Source organism: Dendrobates tinctorius, unplaced genomic scaffold (genome assembly GCF_039654945.1).
Source record: "Dendrobates tinctorius isolate UK_male_01 unplaced genomic scaffold, ASM3965494v1 ptg000265l, whole genome shotgun sequence".
Classification (NCBI taxonomy): Eukaryota; Metazoa; Chordata; class Amphibia; order Anura; family Dendrobatidae; genus Dendrobates; species Dendrobates tinctorius.
In genome coordinates, this window is record NW_027361932.1 from 1,192,292 (window position 1) to 1,215,000 (window position 22,709).

General features: G+C 39.6%; 1 protein-coding gene across 4 annotated transcripts in view; it reads right to left on the minus strand.

Annotated features, from left to right (window-relative positions):
• Positions 1 to 22,709, minus strand: part of GALNT9 (polypeptide N-acetylgalactosaminyltransferase 9) — a 715,214-nt gene that overhangs the window by 87,600 nt on the left and 604,905 nt on the right. For all 4 annotated transcript variants that reach the window (XR_012226577.1, XM_073559010.1, XM_073559011.1 and 1 more), the window contains exons 7-8: positions 18,296 to 18,481; positions 17,359 to 17,496 (exon numbers count right to left, since the gene is read on the minus strand). Coding sequence is in view for 3 of the 4 variants with exons in the window: in XM_073559010.1 (XP_073415111.1) it covers positions 17,359 to 17,496; positions 18,296 to 18,481 (324 nt within the window). In the remaining variant the exon portion in view is untranslated. The remainder of the gene's footprint in view (positions 1 to 17,358; positions 17,497 to 18,295; positions 18,482 to 22,709) is intronic.

Sequence of the window (22,709 nt, forward strand, 5' to 3'; positions counted from 1 at the left end):
TGTATAAGTATATATGGGGACAATACGAATATCTCTCCTAGGATCTGTTTATACCAAGGAAGGTGACGGTCACAAGGGGGCATTCTCTGCGTCTGGAGGAGAAAAGGTTTTTCCACCAACATAGAAGAGGATTCTTTACAGTTAGGGCAGTGAGAATCTGGAATTCCCTGCCTGATGAGGTGGCGATGGCGGACTCAGTCGAAGGGTTCAAGAGAGGCCTGGATGTCTTCCTGGAGCGTAACAATATTGTATCTTACAGTTATTGTTAGGTTCTTTAGGACGTAGATCTGGGGATTTATTCTGACAGAATTTTAGAGGCTGAACTGAATGGACTAATGTCTTTTTTCGGCCTTACTAACTATGTTACTATGTAAAGGCTGCCACAGGATGAGAAAGATTACACTTTACTCAAATAATACAAATATACTGTATACAGCAGTTCTATACCTGAGGTAAGACAGTAAGCATGTGAAATCCCACTTTACGTAATAAAATAATTTCTGAAGCCCCTGAAAAATCCTAAAACTGACATCATGGCTTGATGAACAGCAGTTATCTGTATTTTTCTGACTTTAGTTCTGCTTATATGATGATAATACATGAAACAAGGATTCACTGTTTTGCTTGGTGCAGCTTTCTAATGTATGATCGACAAACATTACAATGCAAGAATTGTTTCCACTTAGACCACTCATGTGGATAAGATGTATCTGAGGACCTTTATTATTCTGTAGATGAAGAACCACATAACAGTAATGTGCTGGCATTCCTAACATTAAATATGGGTTCATTAGTTGTAATGGACTGCCTGCTAGATTGCCAATCTTCTGTATTGTAGATAGAATAAAAATCTATGAAGCAAAAGAGCAAGTAAAATAAAATTACCAAGGAAATGATCAGAGATTTTGTGATGCTAATTCAAAGTTGCAAATTCTGCTCTGTTTTTTTTTAAACATCTTATATAACTTATTGATTAGATCCCCACTGATCATAATTTGTGACGAAGGGATGTGACACTGTTTTCTGACTCTCACAGTTACCCCTCACTACACAGCTGTGCAGAAAGCTGCAGTATGCCCCTCTCAAATGGGTGGGAACATAGTGCAACACCAGCGATGCATTGCCTTTGTTGTTAGGAGCTGTTAGGGTGCTGGAGGTCAGATCCCTATGATGATAAAGTGACTACATATGCCAATAAAATGCAACATCTTCATGGGATGAAACTCCCTCACCTCACTTTGTGATTCTAAGTGTCATTTTTGTATTTCTACTCACATGCATTCCCCTTCTTTGTACCTGCATATCGGCAAAGAACTTCATGCTGTGGAATAAAGACAATGCCATTTGGAGGCGTACTGTGCAGGAATGCAAGTTAAAACATGAAAAATAAAGGGAACTGTGGAAGTCCTTCTCTGACTCAATGGGATAAGTGTTTCTTCCTAATACATAAAACCTCAACAGGGTCCAAAGCTCGGGAAAACTCTTTCAAAATTATCTCTACCGGGTACTGGCGGTCCTCCATAGATGGTACCTAGTGGTCTCAGACAGATGTTGGAGGGGTAGGGAGTGGGAGGGGACAATGTCACACATATGGGGGGTGCCCTATAATAAATACATTTTGGGCAATGGTGATTCCCTTGATTGAGAAACTAACTGATCTGACTTCACCCAATACACCAAAAGCCCTCCTCTTATCAATGTCACCAATTATTATTATTATTATTATTATTTATTGTTATAGCGCCATTTATTCCATGGCGCTTTACATGTGAGGGGTTATACATAAAAACAAGTACAATAATCTTAAACAATACAAGTCATAACTGGTACAGGAGGAGAGAGGACCCTGCCCGCGAGGGCTCACAATCTTCAAGGGATGGGTGATAATACAGTAGGCGAGGGTAGAGCTGGTCGTGCAGCGGTTTGGTCGATCGGTGGCTACTGCAGGTTATAGGCTTGTCGGAAGAGGTGGGTCTTCAGGCTCTTTTTGAAGGTTTCGATGGTAGGTGAGAGTCTGATATGTTGTGGTAGAGAGTTCCAGAGTAGGGGTGATGCGCGAGAGAAATCTTGTATGCGATTGTGGGAAGAGGAGATAAGAGGGGAGTAGAGAAGGAGATCTTGTGAGGATCGGAGGTTGCGTGCAGGAAAGTACCGGGAGACGAGGTCACAGATGTATGGAGGAGACAAGTTGTGGATGGCTTTGTATGTCATGGTTAGGGTTTTGTAATGGAGTCTCTGGGCAATTGGGAGCCAGTGAAGGGATTGACAGAGGGGAGAAGCTGGGGAATAGCGGGGGGACAGGTGGATTAGTCGGGCAGCAGAGTTTAGAATAGATTGGAGGGGTGCGAGAGTGTTTGAGGGGAGGCCGCAGAGCATGAGGTTGCAGTAGTCAAGGCGAGAGATGATGAGGGCATGGACTAGGGTTTTTGCAGATTCTTGGGTGAGAAATGAACGGATGCGTGAAATATTTTTGAGTTGAAGTCGGCAGGAAGTGGAAAGGGTTTGGATATGTGGTTTGAAGGAGAGATCAGCATCAAGGATTACTCCGAGGCAGCGAGCTTGTGGGACTGGGGAGAGTAATTATTTACCAATAAGTAAACGCATATATAAAAGGTCGTCAATAGGCTACCTAATACAGGCGGCTAAGAATGTTATTCCGCGTCATTAGAAAAAGCACTACTCCACCCACTGTGGAGGACTGATCTGTGGAGATTTCTCTCCTTAATAGGATGGAGCATCCGATTGCCCTCTCACCTGCTAATGTTGATAGATACTGTATAATTTGGAGGGATTGGATGGATTTCGAAATCTCTGACGTCTATCATCTAGCCCCTAACTAAGATTATCTGGGATGTCATCGCAACAATGTTCATAATCAAACTCTATTGACTGATGGTCTGCCGTGGTCTGCTTCCTCTCTCTTTATCTTTCAAATGGAAAAACACATGCTTGATCGGGATATTTATGGAAAATCCTCCCTATACCCCCAATGTACTGTAGTTATGCATAGATTTATAGATATATTTTAACCTCTGTACGATTTGCATTGTATTTTCTTGTGCTTTCTAAATATAAAAATAAAAAACTTGAATTTGAAAAAGAAAAAAAAACTACATGAAAAAGACAGATTGAGAGTCAATGTCCTTTAATCAATTTAATGATAGTTTAGGGTTGAAGTGGGGGTAGGGTTGAGGTAACTAGAAGTAAACTTTCACCTGGAGTTATTATCTGGAATGTTTTTAGAACTCCTTGAGTCCTATTACTATGTAGAACCGTGCTAAGCCTGAAGACAGTTCTGCTAGGCAGGAGCTACAAATGTGAAAATCCCTGCACCTATACAGCATGTATTATTAACCTGCAATGGTTTAATGAGTATTAGCCCCATAATAACCACCATTACTCCATTTTTTACAGCAGTTATTAAAGTGATTGTGTTTTTCATGCAGCCATGCATCAGGTATCTGGCTGACAAAGACAGCAAGGCAAACACAAGACAGGAAAATATTGGTAACATACTGATTTATCTACACTCTGAATTAATAAGAGTGGCAGTGATTTGCACAGAGCACTCAAATAAGATTGGCACTGATCAAATGTTTGCTGAGTGGAAGGTCACATGACCAAGAACAGCCTTGTTGACAGCTATAACTAGGAAGGGCTGTTTTCGCCTCTTACCGGGGTAATTTTTTTTAACCTTTAGAGGAACAAATCATAAAAAGAAAGAAAAAGTAAAAAACAACATACAATTTAATCAATTATTAAAAAAGAAACAATAAACACCCATCAATCATAAACAAAACCCTGCTCTTGGTGACTTTAACTAGAGCATGTTTTGGAGTATTATAACCATAAACAGAAGAATGTAGGGACAAAAAATGGAATAGAAGTTTGACTTGAAAATGTTAAAAAAAAAAAAAAATAAGAAAAATTGTCCTAATCCACTAGTCCATAAAGCCCAGGATGCTTTTAGGTGGGAACTACATCATATATAGAAATTTGTAACCATTATTTTGTGTCTATGCTAAGACATTCTGCATAATCTGATCATAAGAGAAACATTGTAAAAGGGCAAGAAGAATACATATAGATATAGAATCATAGAATCGCAGAGTTGGAAGGGACCTCCTGGGCCATCTGGTCCAACCCCCTGCTCAAAGCAGGATTCGCTAAATCATTCCAGACAGATGTCTGTCCAGCCTCTGTTTGAAGACTTCTATTGAAGGAGAACTCACCACCTCTCGTGGCAGCCTGTTCCACTCATTGATCACTCTAACTGTCAAAAAGTTTTTTCTAATGTCTAATCTGTGTCTCCTCCCATTCAGTTTCATCCCATTGCTTCTAGTCTTTCCTTGCGCAAATAAGAATAAAGATGATCCTGCTACAATGTGACAGCCCTTGAGATATTTGTAGACAGCTATTAAGTCTCCTCTCAGTCTTCTCTTCTGCAAGCTAAACATTCCAAAATCCTGCAACCTTTCCTCACAAGACAGGGTTTGCAGACCGGTCACCATTCTGGTAGCTCTTTCCTGAACTTGCTCTAATTTGTTGATGTCTTTTTTAAAATGTGGTCCCCAAAACTGGACACAGTATTCCAGATGAGGTCTGACCAAAGAGGAGTAGAGGGCAATGACTTCACGCGATCTAGACTGTATGCTTCTGTTAATACATCCTAGAATTGCATTTGCCTTTTTTGCTGCTGCATCACACTGTTGACTCATATTCAGTTTGTGATCTATTAGTATACCCAAGTCTTTTTCACATGTGCAGTTGCTTAGCCCTATTCCTCCCTTTCTGTATATGCTTTTTTCATTTTTACTGCCCAGATGTAGTACTTTGCATTTTTCCATGTTAAAAACCATTCTGTTAGTTGCTGCCCACTGCTCCAGTTCATTTATATCTTTCTGAATCCTCTCTCTCTCTTCTCTAGTATTAGCTATCCCTCCTAGTTTTGTGTCATCAGCAAATTTAATCAGTTTACCCTCAATTCCTTCATCTAAATTGTTGATAAAGATGTTGAACAATACAGGGCCTAGGACAGAGCCCTGAGGTACCCCACTTGAGACATTCTTCCAACTGAATGTGCAGCCATTTACGACCACTCTTTGGGTCCGATCACTAAGCCAGTTATGAATCCACCTAACAGTTGCCTTGTCCATTCCAAACTTAGTCATTTTTTCAATAAGGATTGTGTGAGATACTTTGTCAAATGCTTTGCTGAAGTCAAGATATACTATATCAACAGCATTTTCCTGATCCACTCAATCAGAGACTCTGTCATAGAAGGAAATTAAGTTAGTCTGACATGACTTATTAGTTACAAACCCATGCTGACTCTGTTTAATCACTTAATTCTTATCCACTTACTGACATACATGTTGTTTAATAATTTGTTCAAAGATCTTTCCTGGTGTAGAAGTCAGACTCACCGGCCTATAGTTGCCTGGGTCCACCTTCTTCCCCTTTTTGAAGATAGGAACAACATTTGCTCTTCTCCAGTCTTCTGGGACTTCTCCTGTTCTCCACAAATTTTCAAAGATTATGGAGAGGGGTTTAAAAATTTCTTCTGCTATCTCCTTCAGCACACTGTGGTGTAATTCATCTGGACCTGGAGACTTGAATTAATTTAGGATAGCTAAGTGTTTCCTCACTATCTTTCTGTTTATAGATATCCTGGATTATTCTATTCCCTTAATAGGACAGTGAAGGATAGTTGATGTTACATTTCCTTTCTGAGAGAAAACATTTGCAAAATAAGAATTTAAAAGTTCAGCCTTCTCAACATCTTGTCTTACCATTTCATCATTTTCATCCTGTAAAAATCCTATAGCATCTTTGATTTTTCTTTTACTTTTGACATATGCCCAAAATCCTTTATTATTGCTTTTGATGTCTCTTGCAAGCCTCAATTCATTGTCAGCTTTAGTAATCTGATTCATGCCCTGCAGGTTCTGCAGACAGCATTATATTCTTCTTTAGATATGCCTCCCTCTTTCTATTTTATAAACATTTCTTTCTTCCTTTTTAGCATGTGTTTAACTTCTGTGTTTATCCATCCTTGTTTCCTTAAACGCTTCCTATTCTTCCCTCTTTTCAGAATTGTTAACAATTGTGCCATAAGAATTTAATTTTTTAAGACTTCCTATCCTTCCTGGACATTTTTGTCCTTAAGGATATCCAGCCATTGGATCCCTCCAATTCTTTTTATGAATCCCTTAAAATCTGCCTTTCTGAAATCTAGCCTTGACGTCTGAGTCTTCACAGGTCTTTCACCTCTAGCTATTCAAAATTCTAAAATAACATGGTCGCTACCTCCTAGGGTCCCAGCCACTTTTACCTCCTCAACCATTTCCTCCCTACTTATAAGGGTTAGATCCAAGGTAGCAGTTCCCCTTGTTTTCTCCCCTACCTTTTGGAAGCGAAAGTTGTCCTCAAGAGAGGATAAGAATTTCCTTGTCCTGTTAGTTTTGCCTGAGAGAGATTCCCAACAAATGTCTGGATAGTTGAAATCTCCCATGACAACTATGTCATATTTTTTGGAGAACTTGGCCATTTGATGCATAAAGAGTTCATCCATATCTTCAGCTTGCACAGGCGGTCTGTAGTAAATGCCTACAATAATGTCCTTTCCATTGTTCTGTCCTTGTATTCTTACCCAAACAGTTTCCACAGAACTCCCAGTCTCTGAAGCTTCAATCTCTGTGCAAATATATGCGTTTCTAACATACAATGCGACACCTCCTCCTCGTTTATCAAGTCTGTTTCTTGCAAATAAGTTGTATCCTTCTAGCCTTGTATTCCAATCATGTGTATTGTCCCACCAAGTTTCAGTGATTCCAATGACATCATATTTCTTTTCCTGTGTTAGTAGTTCCATTTCTCCTTGTTTGTTGCCCATGCTTTATGCATTAGTATAGAAACATTTTAGTTTGTGATTGGTTTCTCTTTCTCTAATATTTTTATTATTTAGATTTTTTTGTCTTTGTTCTTTCCTCCCACTTCTAATAGCAGAATTCTCAATAGCATTTGTCAGGTGTATGGGTTTTTCTGGCCTTTTTTCTTCCCTTCCCACATTGTTCTAGTTTAAAGCTCTCCTGATGAGTGTAGCAAGGCGACTTCCAAATACATGTTTTCCAGTTTTCGTAAGGTGCACCCCATCTCTAGCAAGTAGTCCATTGTGTAGGTAATACACTCCATGATCCAGAAATCCAAATCCTTGCTGATGGCACCATCGACGTAGCCAGTTGTTCACCTGCAGAATCTTATTCCACCTCCTTGTTCCATGGCCATCCACTGGGAGGATGGAAGAGAAGACCACCTGCGCTCCCTGTTCTTTAACTTTCTTTCCTAAGTTTTCAAAGTCATTTCAGATGGTTTCCAGGTCATTTCTTGCTGTGTAATTTGTCCCCACATGTATTAGCAGGAATGGGTAGTCATCAGTAGGTCTGAAGAGTCCTGATATCCTGTCAGACACATCTTTAATTTTTGCACCTGGAAGACAGCCCATTTCTCTTGAGGTTAAATCCGGTCTGCAGATAGCGGCCTCTGTTCCTCTTAACAGGGAATCCCGCATGACCACCACTCTCCGTTTCTTCTTCACAACATTTTTCTTTCTCCATCCAGGTGGATTCTGAAGGCATACAAGGTTGCTGTTTGTGGGCAAAGTCTTATCGTGATGTATTTCTTCATCGTTCTCCTGTGTAAGAGCCTGGTACTGGTTCCTTAGCAGTATGGGAGCTGACTGCCTCCCGATCCTCCTGCTTCTCTGGGTTACATGTTTCCATGCCTCTGTTTCTTCAGGTGCACTTCAAATTTCTTCTGTTTCTATAACATGAAGAGATAATTCTGCTCTGTCTAAGAACTCTTCACCTTCCTTAATGATCTAAATAACTGAATAAAAATAATTACGTGATAAATTAAATAATTGTATGTTCAATATCTGGGTGTGCCTATGGACAATAGTGGAAACCACTCAGATTAGACTAGACAAACCAAAGAAAAAATTCAGAGGTAAGGTAAAAAAATATTTGCATAACGGGACAATTGATTGAATAAAAGTTGCCTTTATTGCAAAATATAGGGCATGTGGTGTCACAGAAGGCCCTCACAAAAAATACAAGCAATATGCATCATATAAAATGATGAATGAATAAAAGAACGTTGTGTATCAACCATAAGGTACATAAACATTAGTATGACCCGCCATGCTGATGAAGTTTTAATGCGAAACATGCGTTAGGGCGGTGGGGACCTGTCTTATTTTACATCCATGTAAGTGTTGCCATCTTGCTTGTTTTAACTGTGTATGCTTTTTAATATGTGGGAAATGCGATCCCTAAACATTGGTGGTTTATGGTCTTTGGCTATAACTTGCTAGATAAGGCTTGAATACACTACTTAATGTGCTATATGATGTTGGTCCCCTTATTTTGTCAAATGCCCAGTTGTATTTATGCAGTGTAAAAAACTTTTTTCATATTTATTGATTATAATAAAAATATTTTTATGGGTTACACTTTTTTGGTTATTTTCGTACATATCCATTTCTTGTATATAAGTGTTTTTTTGAGTTAAATACCCATTTAATTTCATTGGACTTGCTTTGTGTTTAAAAGAATGCATAATGCCCAATAGACTCAGAATGGACCCTGCATCTATCAAAAGAATATATTTTAGGGACATGATTGAATAGTTAAGACACGCTGCATAGTGTCTTCATGCATCATACTCTCTTTAAAAAAATGATGATAGCAAAAGGCAGAGGTGCACAAGGGTTATGACAGAAGAAACTACACACATTTTGTTCATAGCCTGCAACCATATGTCACATAATGGGGGTAGAAGCTGCAGGTCGAAAATGGTTTGAGATTTTTAATCAAAAGTGTGTGGACATTTGCTTCAGTTGCTTTGGTAAGCGTGGGTGTTAGGTAGTACACCCCAAGGGAGTGGCAGAAGAGTTATTATTATTTGTGCTATATCTAACAGCTTGCAACATTTTAACATCTTGAGATCACTCACTACTCACTAGTGTGAAAAACAGACTAGACATGCAAAAAAAGTATCAGCAAAGATCACACATCATTCCCAGAGATATTTATAGTGTTTTAAAATATTATGTGCAAAATCAGTTTTTATTGCCAGAGCTACAAAAGATAAAATGTGGTTTAGACTGGTTTTATTATATCTAAAAATTGTGCCCACATGTTTTTAATGCAGTAAAATAAATCACCCACATAGCTACCATGCCTCTATAATGCATGGGTAAAATTCATAAGTATACATGCATATACAGTCATGGGTGAAAGTGCGTTCGGGAAAGATCATAAAATTGCTGTTGGAAGAAAGCATCCTTCACATATGAGGGACCTGGAGCAGTTTGTAATAGAAGAGTGGTCCAAAATTCCAGTTGAGAGGTGTAAGAAGCTTGTTGATGGTTATACGAAGTGATTGATTGCAATTATTTACTCCAAAGAGAATGCAGCCAAATATTAAGTTGAGGGTGCAGACAATTTTGTCCGCATCATTTATGGAGTTTTTTGTGAAATTATGCCCAATTAGCATTTTTTTCTCAGTTATTGTGTGTTGTTCCAAAACACACAAATTAAATAAACATGTGTATAACAAGACATATTTAATTGCAATAATTCCCTGGGAGAAATACTTCATTTTCTGGATCAATTTCAAAGGTGCCAATTCTTTTGACCATGATTGTACAGTACACACACATAAACAACCATAGTAAAAAAAATATACACGACACATGCAAACTCACATTACACACACACATAAATTACATGTACACATTAAAGGAATTCTGCCATGTGAGTGGGTGGTCATGTGACCACATGTATGCGATTTACATATTTGCTGACTAGTCTCTTCTGGCTTCTCTCAATAGAAGAAAATTGAGAGAAGCACAGGAGACTGGTTAGCAAGTGACTGCAAGTATGCAAATCTTATGCAAATAAGCTGTCAGAAGACCGCCCATGCAGATGGGGAATACAGGAGAATAATGACCATGTGGGCAAAGCACATATTGTATATACACAGTACACACATGCATACCCATTACTCCCATGTCTTCTTCTCCATTATCCTGTAGAATATAAGCCCACAAGGGCAGAGACCTCTCCCCTCTGTACCTGTCTGTCACTGTTAGTTTTTTAACTGTAATTTTTATCTGTATTTTGTATGTAACCCTTCCTCATGTACGGCACCATGGAATCAATGGTGCAATAAAAATATACAAGAATAGTTACATTTGCTCATATACTTTGCACACACATTAAACACATGTATACTTTATACAAGCATTTACACGTTGCACACACATACTGGATACACATTTAAGAGATTGGGATTTTTAAAAAACTGCCCAGCAGCAACCAGCACACATCAATTCTCTGGCCGGGCTGCCTTCCCCATCAGCCCTTGTGAACTATTTGCACAGGTAGTATGTCAGCCACTAACTCTTCCTACATTTTACAGCACCCCTTGGCTCTGAGGGCATTGGGTTTTACATGTGAAGCAGACGATTGATCAGTTTCAGGCAATAGCTGAGTAGTGTCTAAGCATAGTGTATATGAAAACAGGGAGTAAGTACATTGTACATTGTAATAGAGGGGCCTGCAGAAGTGTCTAAGCATAGTGTATATGAAAACAGGGAGTAAGTACATTGTACATTGTAATAGAGGGGCCTGCAGACAACCGTAAATAACAGTCATACACAGTGGCAATGTCTATGAGACAGGAATTAATTATGGGAACTGTAGTTCTTAAAATGGTAATCTCACAATCTGTAAAGTTCGGCAGCATGAAAACAACTCTACTGCACAGAACTGAAAAAGATAAACAAATTGAAAACTACTGGGCTATGGTGGCTTCATCTGGTTAGCATTCAGGAACATTACAATACCTTTTTTGTAAGCTCAAAAGTCGTTAACACTAGAACTACCGGAGGGGTCATTTTGACCCTTTTGCTATTTCTTTTTCCTATAATTTCTAAAATTTTAACAAATGAGTTCTGACTAGAGTTGAGCGATACCGTCCGATACTTCAAAGTATCGTATCGGATGGTATCGGCCGATCTTTAAAAAAAGTATCGGTATCGCCGATTCCGATACCGGAAGTCCCATTCAAGTCTATGGGACTTCCGGTATCGGAATAAGAAAAACCCTTTCCTGCCCTTGTACAGCCTCTCTGGGGTCTGTACGGGCCTTTCGGGGGGCTGTGCCGGCCTGCCAGGGGGTCTGTGCAGGCTCCGGTGGTCTGTGCCGGCCTGCCGGTGGTCTGTGCAGGCTCCGGGGGGCTGTGCCGGCCTGCCGGGGGGCTGTGCCGGCCTGCCGGGGGGCTGTGCAGGCTCCGGGGGGCTGTGCCGGCCTGCCGGGGGGCTGTGCCGGCCTGCCGGGGGGCTGTGCAGGCTCCGGGGGTCTGTGCAGGCATCGTCCGATGGGACTACAAGTCCCATCGGGCGATGCCTGCTACCATGACAGTGATTGACACATTAGCCAATGATGGGACAGTAGTAGTCCCATCATCCGGCTAATGTGTTAAATGTAAAAAAAAAAAAAAAAAAAAAAATTACATGCTACATACATACAACATGCATACTACATACATGCTACATTCATACTACATACTACATACATGCTACATTCATACTACATAAATACTACATGCAACATACATACTACATATATACTACATGCATGCTACATACATACTGCATGCTACATACATACCACATATATACTACATACATACTACATGCATGCTACATGCATGCTACATGCTACATACATAACACATATATACTACATGCATGCTACATACATACTACATGCTACATACTACATATATACTACATGCATGCTACATACTACATGCTACATACATACTACATATATACTACATGCATGCTACATACATACTACATACATACTACATGCTACATACATACTACATATATACTACATACATACTACATACATACTACATGCATGCTACATGCATGCTACATACATACCACATACATAACACATATATACTACATGCATGCTACATACATACTACATGCTACATACATACCATATACATACTACATGCATGCTACATACATACTACATGCATGCTACATACATACTACATGCTACATACATACTACATATATACTACATGCATGCTACATACATACTACATGCTACATACATACTACATATATACTACATGCATGCTACATACTACATGCTACATACATACTACATATATACTACATGCATGCTACATACATACTACATGCATGCTACATACATACTACATGCTACATACATACCACATACATACTACATATATACTACATGCTACATACATACCACATACATACTACATATATACTACATGCATGCTACATACATACTGCATGCTACATGCATGCTACATACATACTACATACATACTACATGCTACATACATACCACATATATACTACATACATACAATACATTCATACAATACATACATAGACATACAGTACATATAACATATAGTAACATACTTACCAATACTTGTCACATTGTTCCCCGAAGCCATTGTCTTTTCCGGAATAAATATTAACATAACAAACCACAAAAATACTCACCCACGATCCGAAGCAGTCCACGAGTGTGTCCCACGACGATCTTGGGTAGAGAACTGCAGCATCAGCTGTTGCTGCCGTTCTCTACGGGCTGCAGGAATCCAATGACGGAAGGTAGGTATCCTTCCGCACTGTATTCCTCCGCCACTTAAAAAAAAAAAAAAGTCCCTAGTCTCACTTTATGCCATTGCTGTGTGGGAAATTCCCACGCAGCAATGGCATAAAGTGAGACTAGGGACTTTTTTTTTTTTAAGTGGCGGAGGAATACAGTGCGGAAGGATACCTACCTTCCGTCATTGGATTCCTGCAGCCCGTAGAGAACGGCAGCATCATCTGATGCTGCAGTTCTCTACCCAAGATCGTCGTGGGACACACTCGTGGACTGCTTCGGATCGTGGGTGAGTATTTTTGTGGTTTGTTATGTTAATATTTATTCCGGAAAAGACAATGGCTTCGGGGAACAATGTGACAAGTATTGGTAAGTATGTTACTCTATGTTATATGTACTGTATGTCTATGTATGTATTGTATGAATGTATTGTATGTATGTAGTATATATGTGGTATGTATGTAGCATGTAGTATGTATGTAGTATGTATGTAGCATGCATGTAGCATGTAGTATGTATGTAGCATGCATGTAGTATATATGTAGTATGTATGTAGCATGCATGTAGTATATATGTAGCATGTATGTAGTATGTATGTGGTATGTATGTAGCATGTAGTATGTATGTAGCATGCATGTAGTATATATGTAGTATGTATGTAGCATGTAGTATGTATGTAGTATGTATGTAGTATGTATGTGGTATGTATGTAGCATGTAGTATGTATGTAGCATGCATGTAGTATATATGTAGTATGTATGTAGCATGTAGTATGTATGTAGTATGTATGTAGTATGTATGTGGTATGTATGTAGCATGTAGTATGTATGTAGCATGCATGTAGTATATATGTAGTATGTAGTATGTATGTAGTATGTATGTGGTATGTATGTAGCATGTAGTATGTATGTAGCATGCATGTAGCATGCATGTAGTATGTATGTAGCATGCATGTAGTATGTATGTAGCATGCATGTAGTATGTATGTAGCATGTATGTAGTATGTATGTAGTATATATGTAGTATGTATGTAGCATGTAGTATGTATGTAGCATGCATGTAGTATGTATGTAGTATTTTTTTTTTTTTTTTTAACATTTAACACATTAGCCGGATGATGGGACTACTACTGTCCCATCATTGGCTAATGTGTCAATCACTGTCATGGTAGCAGGCATCGCCCGATGGGACTTGTAGTCCCATCGGACGATGCTTGCACAGACCCCCGGACATCAGCACAGCCCCCCGGCAGGCCGGCACAGCCCCCCGGCAGGCCGGTACAGACCCCCACAGGGTGCACAGACCACCGGCAGGCCGGCACAGCCCCCCGGCAGGCCGGTACAGACCCCGGGCAGTCCACACAGCCCCCCAGCAGGCCGGCACAGCCCCCCGGCAGGCCGGCAGAGACCCCCGGAAGGCCCGAAATGACGGCGCATCATGATGCGCACACACCGCGCATCATGATGACGTCAGGCCGTCAATCAACTGAACTTCCGATTCCGATGCCGAATTCCGATATTGAAAAAATATCGGAAGTCGGTATCGGAATTCCGATACAGCAAGTATCGGCCGATACCCGATACTTGCGGTATCGGAATGCTCAACACTAGTTCTGACTTTTTGTGACTTCTATTTATTCATGGTAGTGTATATTTTAGGACACAAAACACAAAAATGAATTGTAACTTTTTCAGGGGCCCGGATTTTACTGAAGGGGTCATTTTGACCCCATACATAAAAGTAGTAGTAGGCAAGTCACCTAATATTACAGAGTACAGAAAATCACAGTGCTTCTCCCTAGTTGTAGAGTGTAATTGTATCTTTGCATATCAGGGATGATTCAGCATTTTGTTTTGTCCAAACTTGTCTGAACATGTTTGATCCATGTCTCGTAGCGATTTCTGTCTGCACTTCAGTAGCAAACATTACAGTTGAAGCTACAACTCTGCATGTTTGTACAGTGTCGTTTTATTACTTCTGCAATCTTACAAGTCCCTTTTTGTGATGTATATTTGAAGCATGAGTAAGCAGAGGGGTCTGACAAGTGATGAAATTTTGAAATGTCTTCAGAATTTATCTGAAAATGAGTCAGAAGAAGTGGCCCATCATCCACAATGTCTGAACCACAAACAAAAAGACAAGAAATACGCAAGCGTTGAAAATGTGGAGTTGGAAGATGCAACGAAAGCAAAACAACTAAAACTTGCGCAAGCTGTAACAAACCAGTTTGTGGAAAATGCACTGGGAAAGTGGAAGAAAGTACTGTTTGTGTTAACTGTTGGACACCGCATGCTGAAAATGCGTTCTGTACTTGATCTTAACACTGTTCCTACTAAGTTAAAATAAATGTTCTTTAATTTGTTGGCAACAAAAAAAGTTATTTTTACTCCAGAGTCAGTACTTTTGAATGGGGGTCAAAATGACCCCTAATGGTAGTTATAGGTATTATGAAACATACGGTAGTTCTAGTGTTAATTACTACTAGCACTATTTAATTTTCTATTTTATTTGTCACATATGTTACCTTAGAGATGAACCTACAGTTGTGGCCAAAAGTATTGACACCCCTGCAATTCTGTCAGATAATACTCGGTTTCTTCCTGAAAATGATTGCAAACACAAATTCTTTGGTATTATTATCTTCATTTAATTTGTCTTAAATGAAAAAACACAAAAAGAATTGTCATAAAGCCAAATTGGATATAATTCCACACCAAACTGTTCGAAAAATCATGTGATGCTTCTCTAATTTGTGTAATTAACAGCACCTGTAACTTACCTGTGGCACCTAACAGGTGTTGGCAATAACTAAATCACACTTGCAGCCAGTTGACATGGATTAAAATTGACTCAACCTCTGTCCTGTGTCCTTGTGTGTACCACATTGAGCATGGAGAAAAGAAAGAAGACCAAAGAACTGTCTGAGGACTTGAGAAACCAAATTGTGAGGAAGCATGAGCAATCTCAAGGCTACAAGTCCATCTCCAAAGACCTGAATGTTCCTGTGTCTACCGTGCGCAGTGTCATCAAGAAGTTTAAAGCCCATGGCACTGTGGCTAACCTCCCTAGATGTGGACGGAAAAGAAAAATTGACAAGAGATTTCAACGCAAGATTGTGCGGATGTTGGATAAAGTACCTCGACTAACATCCAAACAAGTTCAAGCTGCCCTGCAGTCCGAGGGTGCAGCAGTGTCAACCCGTACTATCCGTAGGCATTTGAATGAAAAGGGACTGTATGGTAGGAGATCCAGGAAGACCCCACTTCTTACCCCGAGACATAAAAAAGCCAGGCTGGAGTTTGCAAAACTTACCTGAAAAAGCCTAAAATGTTTTGGAAGAATATTCTCTGGTCAGATGAGACAAAAGTAGAGCTTTTTGGGCAAAGGCATCAACATAGAGTTTACAGGAGAAAAAAAGAGGCATTCAAAGAAAAGAACACGGTCCCTACAGTCAAACATGGCGGAGGTTCCCTGATGTTTTGGGGTTGCTTTGCTGCCTCTGGCAGTGGACTGCTTGACCATGTGCATGGCATTATGAAGTCTGAAGACTACCAACAAATTTTGCAGCATAATGTAGGGCCCAGTGTGAGAAAGCTGGGTCTCCCTCAGAGGTCATGGGTTTTCCAGCAGGACAATGACCCAAAACACACTTCAAAAAGCACTAGAAAATGGTTTGAGAGAAAGCACTGGAGACTTCTAAGGTGGCCAGCAATGAGTCCAGACCTGAATCCCATAGAACACCTGTGGAGAGATGTAAAAATGGCAGTTTGGAGAAGGCACCCTTCAAATATCAGGGACCTGGAGCAGTTTGCCAAAGAAGAATGGTCTAAAATTCCAGCAGAGCATTGTAAGAAACTCATTGATGGTTACCGGAAGCTGTTGGCCGCAGTTATTTTGGCTAAAGGTTGTGCAACCAGGTATTAGGCTGAGGGTGCCAATACTTTTGTCTTGCCCATTTTTGCAGTTTGTGTGAAATGATCAATGTTTTGCTTTTTGCTTCATTCTCTTTTGTGTTTTCTCATTTAAGACAAATTAAATGAAGATAATAATACCAAAGAATTTGTGTTTGCAATCATTTTCAGGAAGAAACTGAGTATTATCTGACAGAATTGCAGGGGTGTCAATACTTTTGACCACAACTGTATGTTAAATTCTTAATAGATGAACTATAAGTTACTTATTCCTCTGCTCTCTTTGTTTCTTACTGTTTAGTTTGTGTCACTTAGCCATTCAGCTCTTCTCCTTTAAAACATACCTCCACTTTCCCAAGAAAACGATTACATTTCAGAAGTCAGGAATACAACCTTATTTTAAACCACTCTACGACATGGCTGTGTGTTGATAATCCACAGCACGGACTGCCTGAAGTCTGTGCTGCAGACTACACTTAAGTAGGCAGCATCCTGCTCGTTGGTCTTAGTTACTGTCTTCTGTGTGGGAGCAAGAGCTGTGAAATTGTATGACATTGACTTTCAACTGAAGATGGTAGTTTAGCAGCAGAGTGACGCAGCCTAGTTTAGTGCAGCCCACATCACAGACTTTTGGGCGGTCCGTGCTGTGTTATAAAAATATTATTCTGGTATGCTTAAACTTTTTTCATATAAGAAGGGTGTCTTACCTCGCCATACGTAATAGTATTATTGTAAATCCTCATTTCTGGGTATACATTCTCCAGGTACCATTTAAAATTACGACACTGTAGTTTATGTCGAAGAGCTAGTCTTTCAGAGACATCGCCAAAGTCCACCCCAGGGTTCTTTCAAAAGGAAGAAAGACCACATATCAGGTTTCTGTTTCATAGTTCAGTGAATTGTCTTAACAACACTTTTGCAGAAAATTGCTGTACATTTAACAGACTGACGGAATGATCAACCTTGTGATACTGAAATCTGAGGAACCATACAAGATACAGCGGCATAACACATTTCGGTAAATAAAATATTGATCACTTTGCTTTGTTACATTTCGGCAAGGATGTTATTTATTCATGTCATCTGTGCAGAGTGCAAATGCAATGCATCTGTCCTGTGATACATATCTCACTCCTTCATCTGCAGATGCCCTGCCAGGTTTCATTTCTATTGTAAGCTTTTTGCATGAATGGATTTGAATTTTATGAAAAATTAATGTTTGCATACAAAAATATTACATTTGGAGTTCTAAAAATATGAAATTAAATTGGGATGGGTTTAAGTGTTTCAAATTGTCTTGGTAGAGCCATCATACTGGAAAATCTTGAATGTACACATAATTTAGCTTTTGAGACAATGGAAGTAGGCAGTGATACATCTGTAGCTGTATTCACAAAGGATTACCACACTGCAATGTGTGAGCTTAGCTTTTTTAGGATTCTTGAAATTATTGTTCTATATAACTGCTTACCATGTGAGGTTACGTCTCACAAAAAACTAACCTTCATGTGTTAAAGTTTATTAATTCCCATTCAGTTGCAGATTTTGCTTAGTGCACACTCAGTAAAAAGGAACTGAAAAAGACATTAAAACAACCAAAAATTAACTTAAAGGTTATTTATTTACTGGAGATATAAAACTTACTGTCATTGGTATGTTCCATGCCATGTAAACATGGGACTTGAACTCATCCATCCAGACTTCTGCCGCCCGCAGGGCATTACGCTTTGCATAATAATCAATGTCATTATTATAAGGCTTCTTTGTGCGTTCAATATGGGCAACTCTAGAGCAAGGCAACACTTCCATACTTCCTCCACATTGCCAGACCTAGCAAATAGATGTTCAAAAAGCAAGAACTTTAGGAAATACATTATTGAACTTAAAGGGAACTCAACAATATGATTTTAATACTGAAGCTAGTGATTGGATGGCTAGAAAGGTCAGGTACTACTAGTACAACAAAAATGATAAATGGTAAATGATAAATGTTTTATGATAATACGAGGGAAATTAAGATTGACACACTCTGAATGCACTTCCAGGCTAACTTTTAGGTATATTTAAAAGTCATAATTTTTAAAGTTGTACTGGGATGTCTACAGCCATACCACAAGGTTCAGTTATTAAATCCTATTGACAGGTTCATTTTACAATTGAATCTTCATATTCTGTCTTGAATAAATTCTTTAGGTATCTTTATAATATGTGGCTTTACATTTTTCTGGTCCAAGGATCCAAATCCCCAGTAAAGTCATTATAAAAATCAGAATACCTGTAGCCTCAGCCATGCATTGGTTAGAAAGCTACCGCATACAATGTATGTATTAAACGCAATAGAATTCCACTCACTCCTTTGATAAAACAAGCAGGGAAAAGTGTTACCTCTGAAAGCTGCAGCTGTGGGGCCCTGCAGTTTCGACTATATACTCACTTTTAATAAGTGACTTATAGGTTCCCCCATGGTCATGATCTGTGGTATGGGCCCACAATAAACTGGAACAGCTCTGCCCTGTCTGTCTTTTTCAGATCCCTTCTGGGCTGATATAAGACTACAGATTATATTAAAGTTAAGATAAACTTTTTGGTCATAAGTCAGATAAAAGGAGCAGATAAAAAGACTGTGTGAGGACACAGCATTATATCTGAATCAATCTATTTCCAGCAAGCCAGAAGGAATAGACTGTTATCTACGTGTCGACTTTTGAATTTATGTGTTTCTTTCTGGTTGGTCAAGAAAATAGACTTTTGCTCAGTATTAAGCCTGTAATATTGACTTTTTAAGTTGACAATTTGATGTAACATATTGTGCTCTTATCTGGGCTGACTAGTGATAGAGGGTCATGGAACAATGATGTTTGCTGATATGTTAATTACACATTGTCCAGGCCAGTAAGTTTGTTGACTTGCAAAATAGAGAAGGAAAAACTATACAAATAGATTACATAATCAAACAATGTAAGTTGGTCTTATCACCATTCTTCCCGTTTATCTGGGAATACTGGATGAAGGACAGTTGTTAACTATAAAAAGAGGTTATATGCCTCTGTATGAGGAGTCAGAGATTCAACCAAGACATCCAGACATCCAAACATAAAGAGACTCTCTACAGAACAGCAGCCAAGACATCATGGCTCCATCACGAGGGACACAGATTTGTCATTCTACAGGATTCTAGCTTAAACACTAAATTCAAGGCAAAGTATACACAAATTAATAGTGTTGGGTAGCAATGTATCAAGATAAAGTAATAAACACCTACAGTGCACCCATGGATATGTATAGAGGACAACTCGGAATTACAATGGACAGCAAAAGAAAAAAAAACAAAAAAAATGTCCTAATGTTGCAAAATACAGAAATTTTATTGGAAAATTTACAATAAAATCAGGAAGGGGCGGAGAGTCAATACCAAAGAAAAGGGGCACAACACAGGGGACAATTCTGATTGCAAAAATAGACAAGAGATGACAAGGTGTATCAACAAAAAAATAGGAGCACTAATACAATCAGAAAAAAATAATAATAGTGTGCAAATATGAGGTCGGATATAATAAGTAATAAAGTGCCAGTGCATAAATAAGATATCAATGCATAAATTGAATATCAGAGGCTCATATTAAACAGTAGCGGAAACAATATAGCTGGACATAATAGCAACATTATACATAGCTGAATTATACATAGCCAATTAGATAACGCCACAAAAAGCTATCCTACATTGTATTACCTCATGCACATTTGGAGAAGGTCCCCAGGATGCACCAAGCCCAAACCGCAGCAGCCAAGACATCATGGCTCCATCACAAGGGACTCAGATTTGTCATTCTACAGGATTCTAGCTTAGTGGACCATGGCCCTGACTGAAAGAATACAGATCTGCTCCATTGACCATCACTGAACCATTGATATGTTTGTGAAAGCCAGAATTGGGACACACTGGTCACCTGGCTCCACGGAGATGATTGGAAAACCCAGGTTGTAACATGCCAGTCAACTGGCTTTGTACCTTAATGGACTGTCATCTTCCTAAGCTTGCTGTAACCTCCTCTCTGTGTGCATACCACACCTGGGGAAGTTGGCCCTGGAAGCTTTGAAGTAACAGCTGCTCCTATCCTGGCGAGTCTGCGGAAGGGTGAGACTCTGTAAGTTGCACCATCTTGGGTATTTTTCTGGGACTGCTCTACGTGTAATCTGACTATTTTGTAGTTCAATAACACATTGCTATGTTGACCCCTGTGTCTCCACAGACTGATTCAAAAGTTACAAGCTCTCTCCTCAGAACAAGCAGACTGATGAATTTTCAATTCAAGAAGCCCTCCCATCAAAGTTTTTGTCCTCTTGATATATTGCAATCATCATATTATATGGCACAATGTACTAATAATTGCTCATTTTGCCTTTCTGCCAGGCTAATTCTTCTCTTTTCTCTGCTTTATGTAGAAAATAGAAGTCACTTGTCCCTGTATTTCTCATTCCCTTTTCACTTTCTGACACAGCTGCTCCCTTCTCCCCCTGCCAGAGAGATTGCAGTTACTAATGACTTATAAAGAGAAAATTGACTTCCTTTTTCTACATAGAGCTTTGCAGGATTCAGTTAGTCTCTTTTACTCATGTGATGTCATAGGCCTAATGGAAAAGGGAAAAATTAGCTTGGTAGAAGTGAAAAATGAGCAATTGTAAGTACACAGTGATGTATAATAATAATAATAATAATAATAATTTTTATTTATATAGCGCCAACATATTCCGCAGCACTTTACAATTAAGCGGGGACATGTACAGACAATAAATTCAATACAAGTTAAGACAATTTAAACAGTGACAATAGGAGTGAGGTCCCTGCTCGCAAGCTTACAATCTACAAGGAAATGGGGGGGAACACAGTAGGTGAAAAGTGCTTGTTATTTCAGGTCTGGCAATTATAAGTATAATAAGATGGTGGAGGCGTTGGTCTTCTCCTATCAACAAAATGTACCTTTCAGGTTATTACTCAAGTACCCTCACTTGTCTTCCCTTCTTTTGAGGTCCATGCCGTCAGACTCTACACCCCCTTGTCCATGCGAGTGGCGGTGGTATATCCTCCTCCCGGCCCCTCCCATCAGTTCCTGGATCATTTTGCCCCTTGACTTCCACATTTTCTCTCCTGTGACATCCCTACCCTCATCATGGGTGATTTCAACATCCCCATTGTTCTTCACCTCTCCCCATTTGCTACTCACCTTTTATCTCTAACCTCCTCGTTTGGCCTCTCGCAGCTTACTAATTCTCCAACGCATGAAGATGGAAACTCCCTCAACTTGGTCTTCTCTCGGCTTTGTGCAGTGGATGATTTTGCAAACTCCCCTCTCCCGCTCTCTGACCACAACCTTCTTTCATTCTCTATCAAAAACTGCCAGGCCACCCAGGTCACCCCCACTGTCCATACTTATAGAAACATACAGGCCATTAACACCCAGAAACTTATGAAGAACTTGCAGTCTTCATTGGCCCCTATCTCCTCCCTCTCATGTCCTGATTCTGCATTGAAGCATTACAATGAAACACTTCAAAGTTCCCTGGATGAATTTGCACCTCCTATACATAGAACACCTCAACACAGATGGTGACAACCCTGGCACACCCTGTAAACACGTTTCCTGCAGCGGTGCTCAAGGTGCGACAAACGTCTGTGGAGAAAATCCAATCTACACGAAGATTTCATCCATTATAAGTTTATGCTTAGAACATACAACACTGCCCTTTACCTCTCAAAACAAACCTATTTCAACACCCTCATCACCTCACTGTCCAATAACCCTAAACATCTCTTTGACACTTTTCATTCTCTACTGAACCCAAGAGTACAGGCCCCAAACACGGAGCTTCGAGCTGACGATCTGACGAATTACTTCAAAGAAAAAATTGACCAGATCCGACAGGAAATTATCTCCCAAACACCTCATACCATGCACTGTCCTCCCTCCCCCACTGCATCTAGCTCACTCTCTGATTTTGAACCAGTCACAGAAGAAGAAGTAAACAGGCTCCTTGCATCTTCTAGCCCAACCACTTGCAC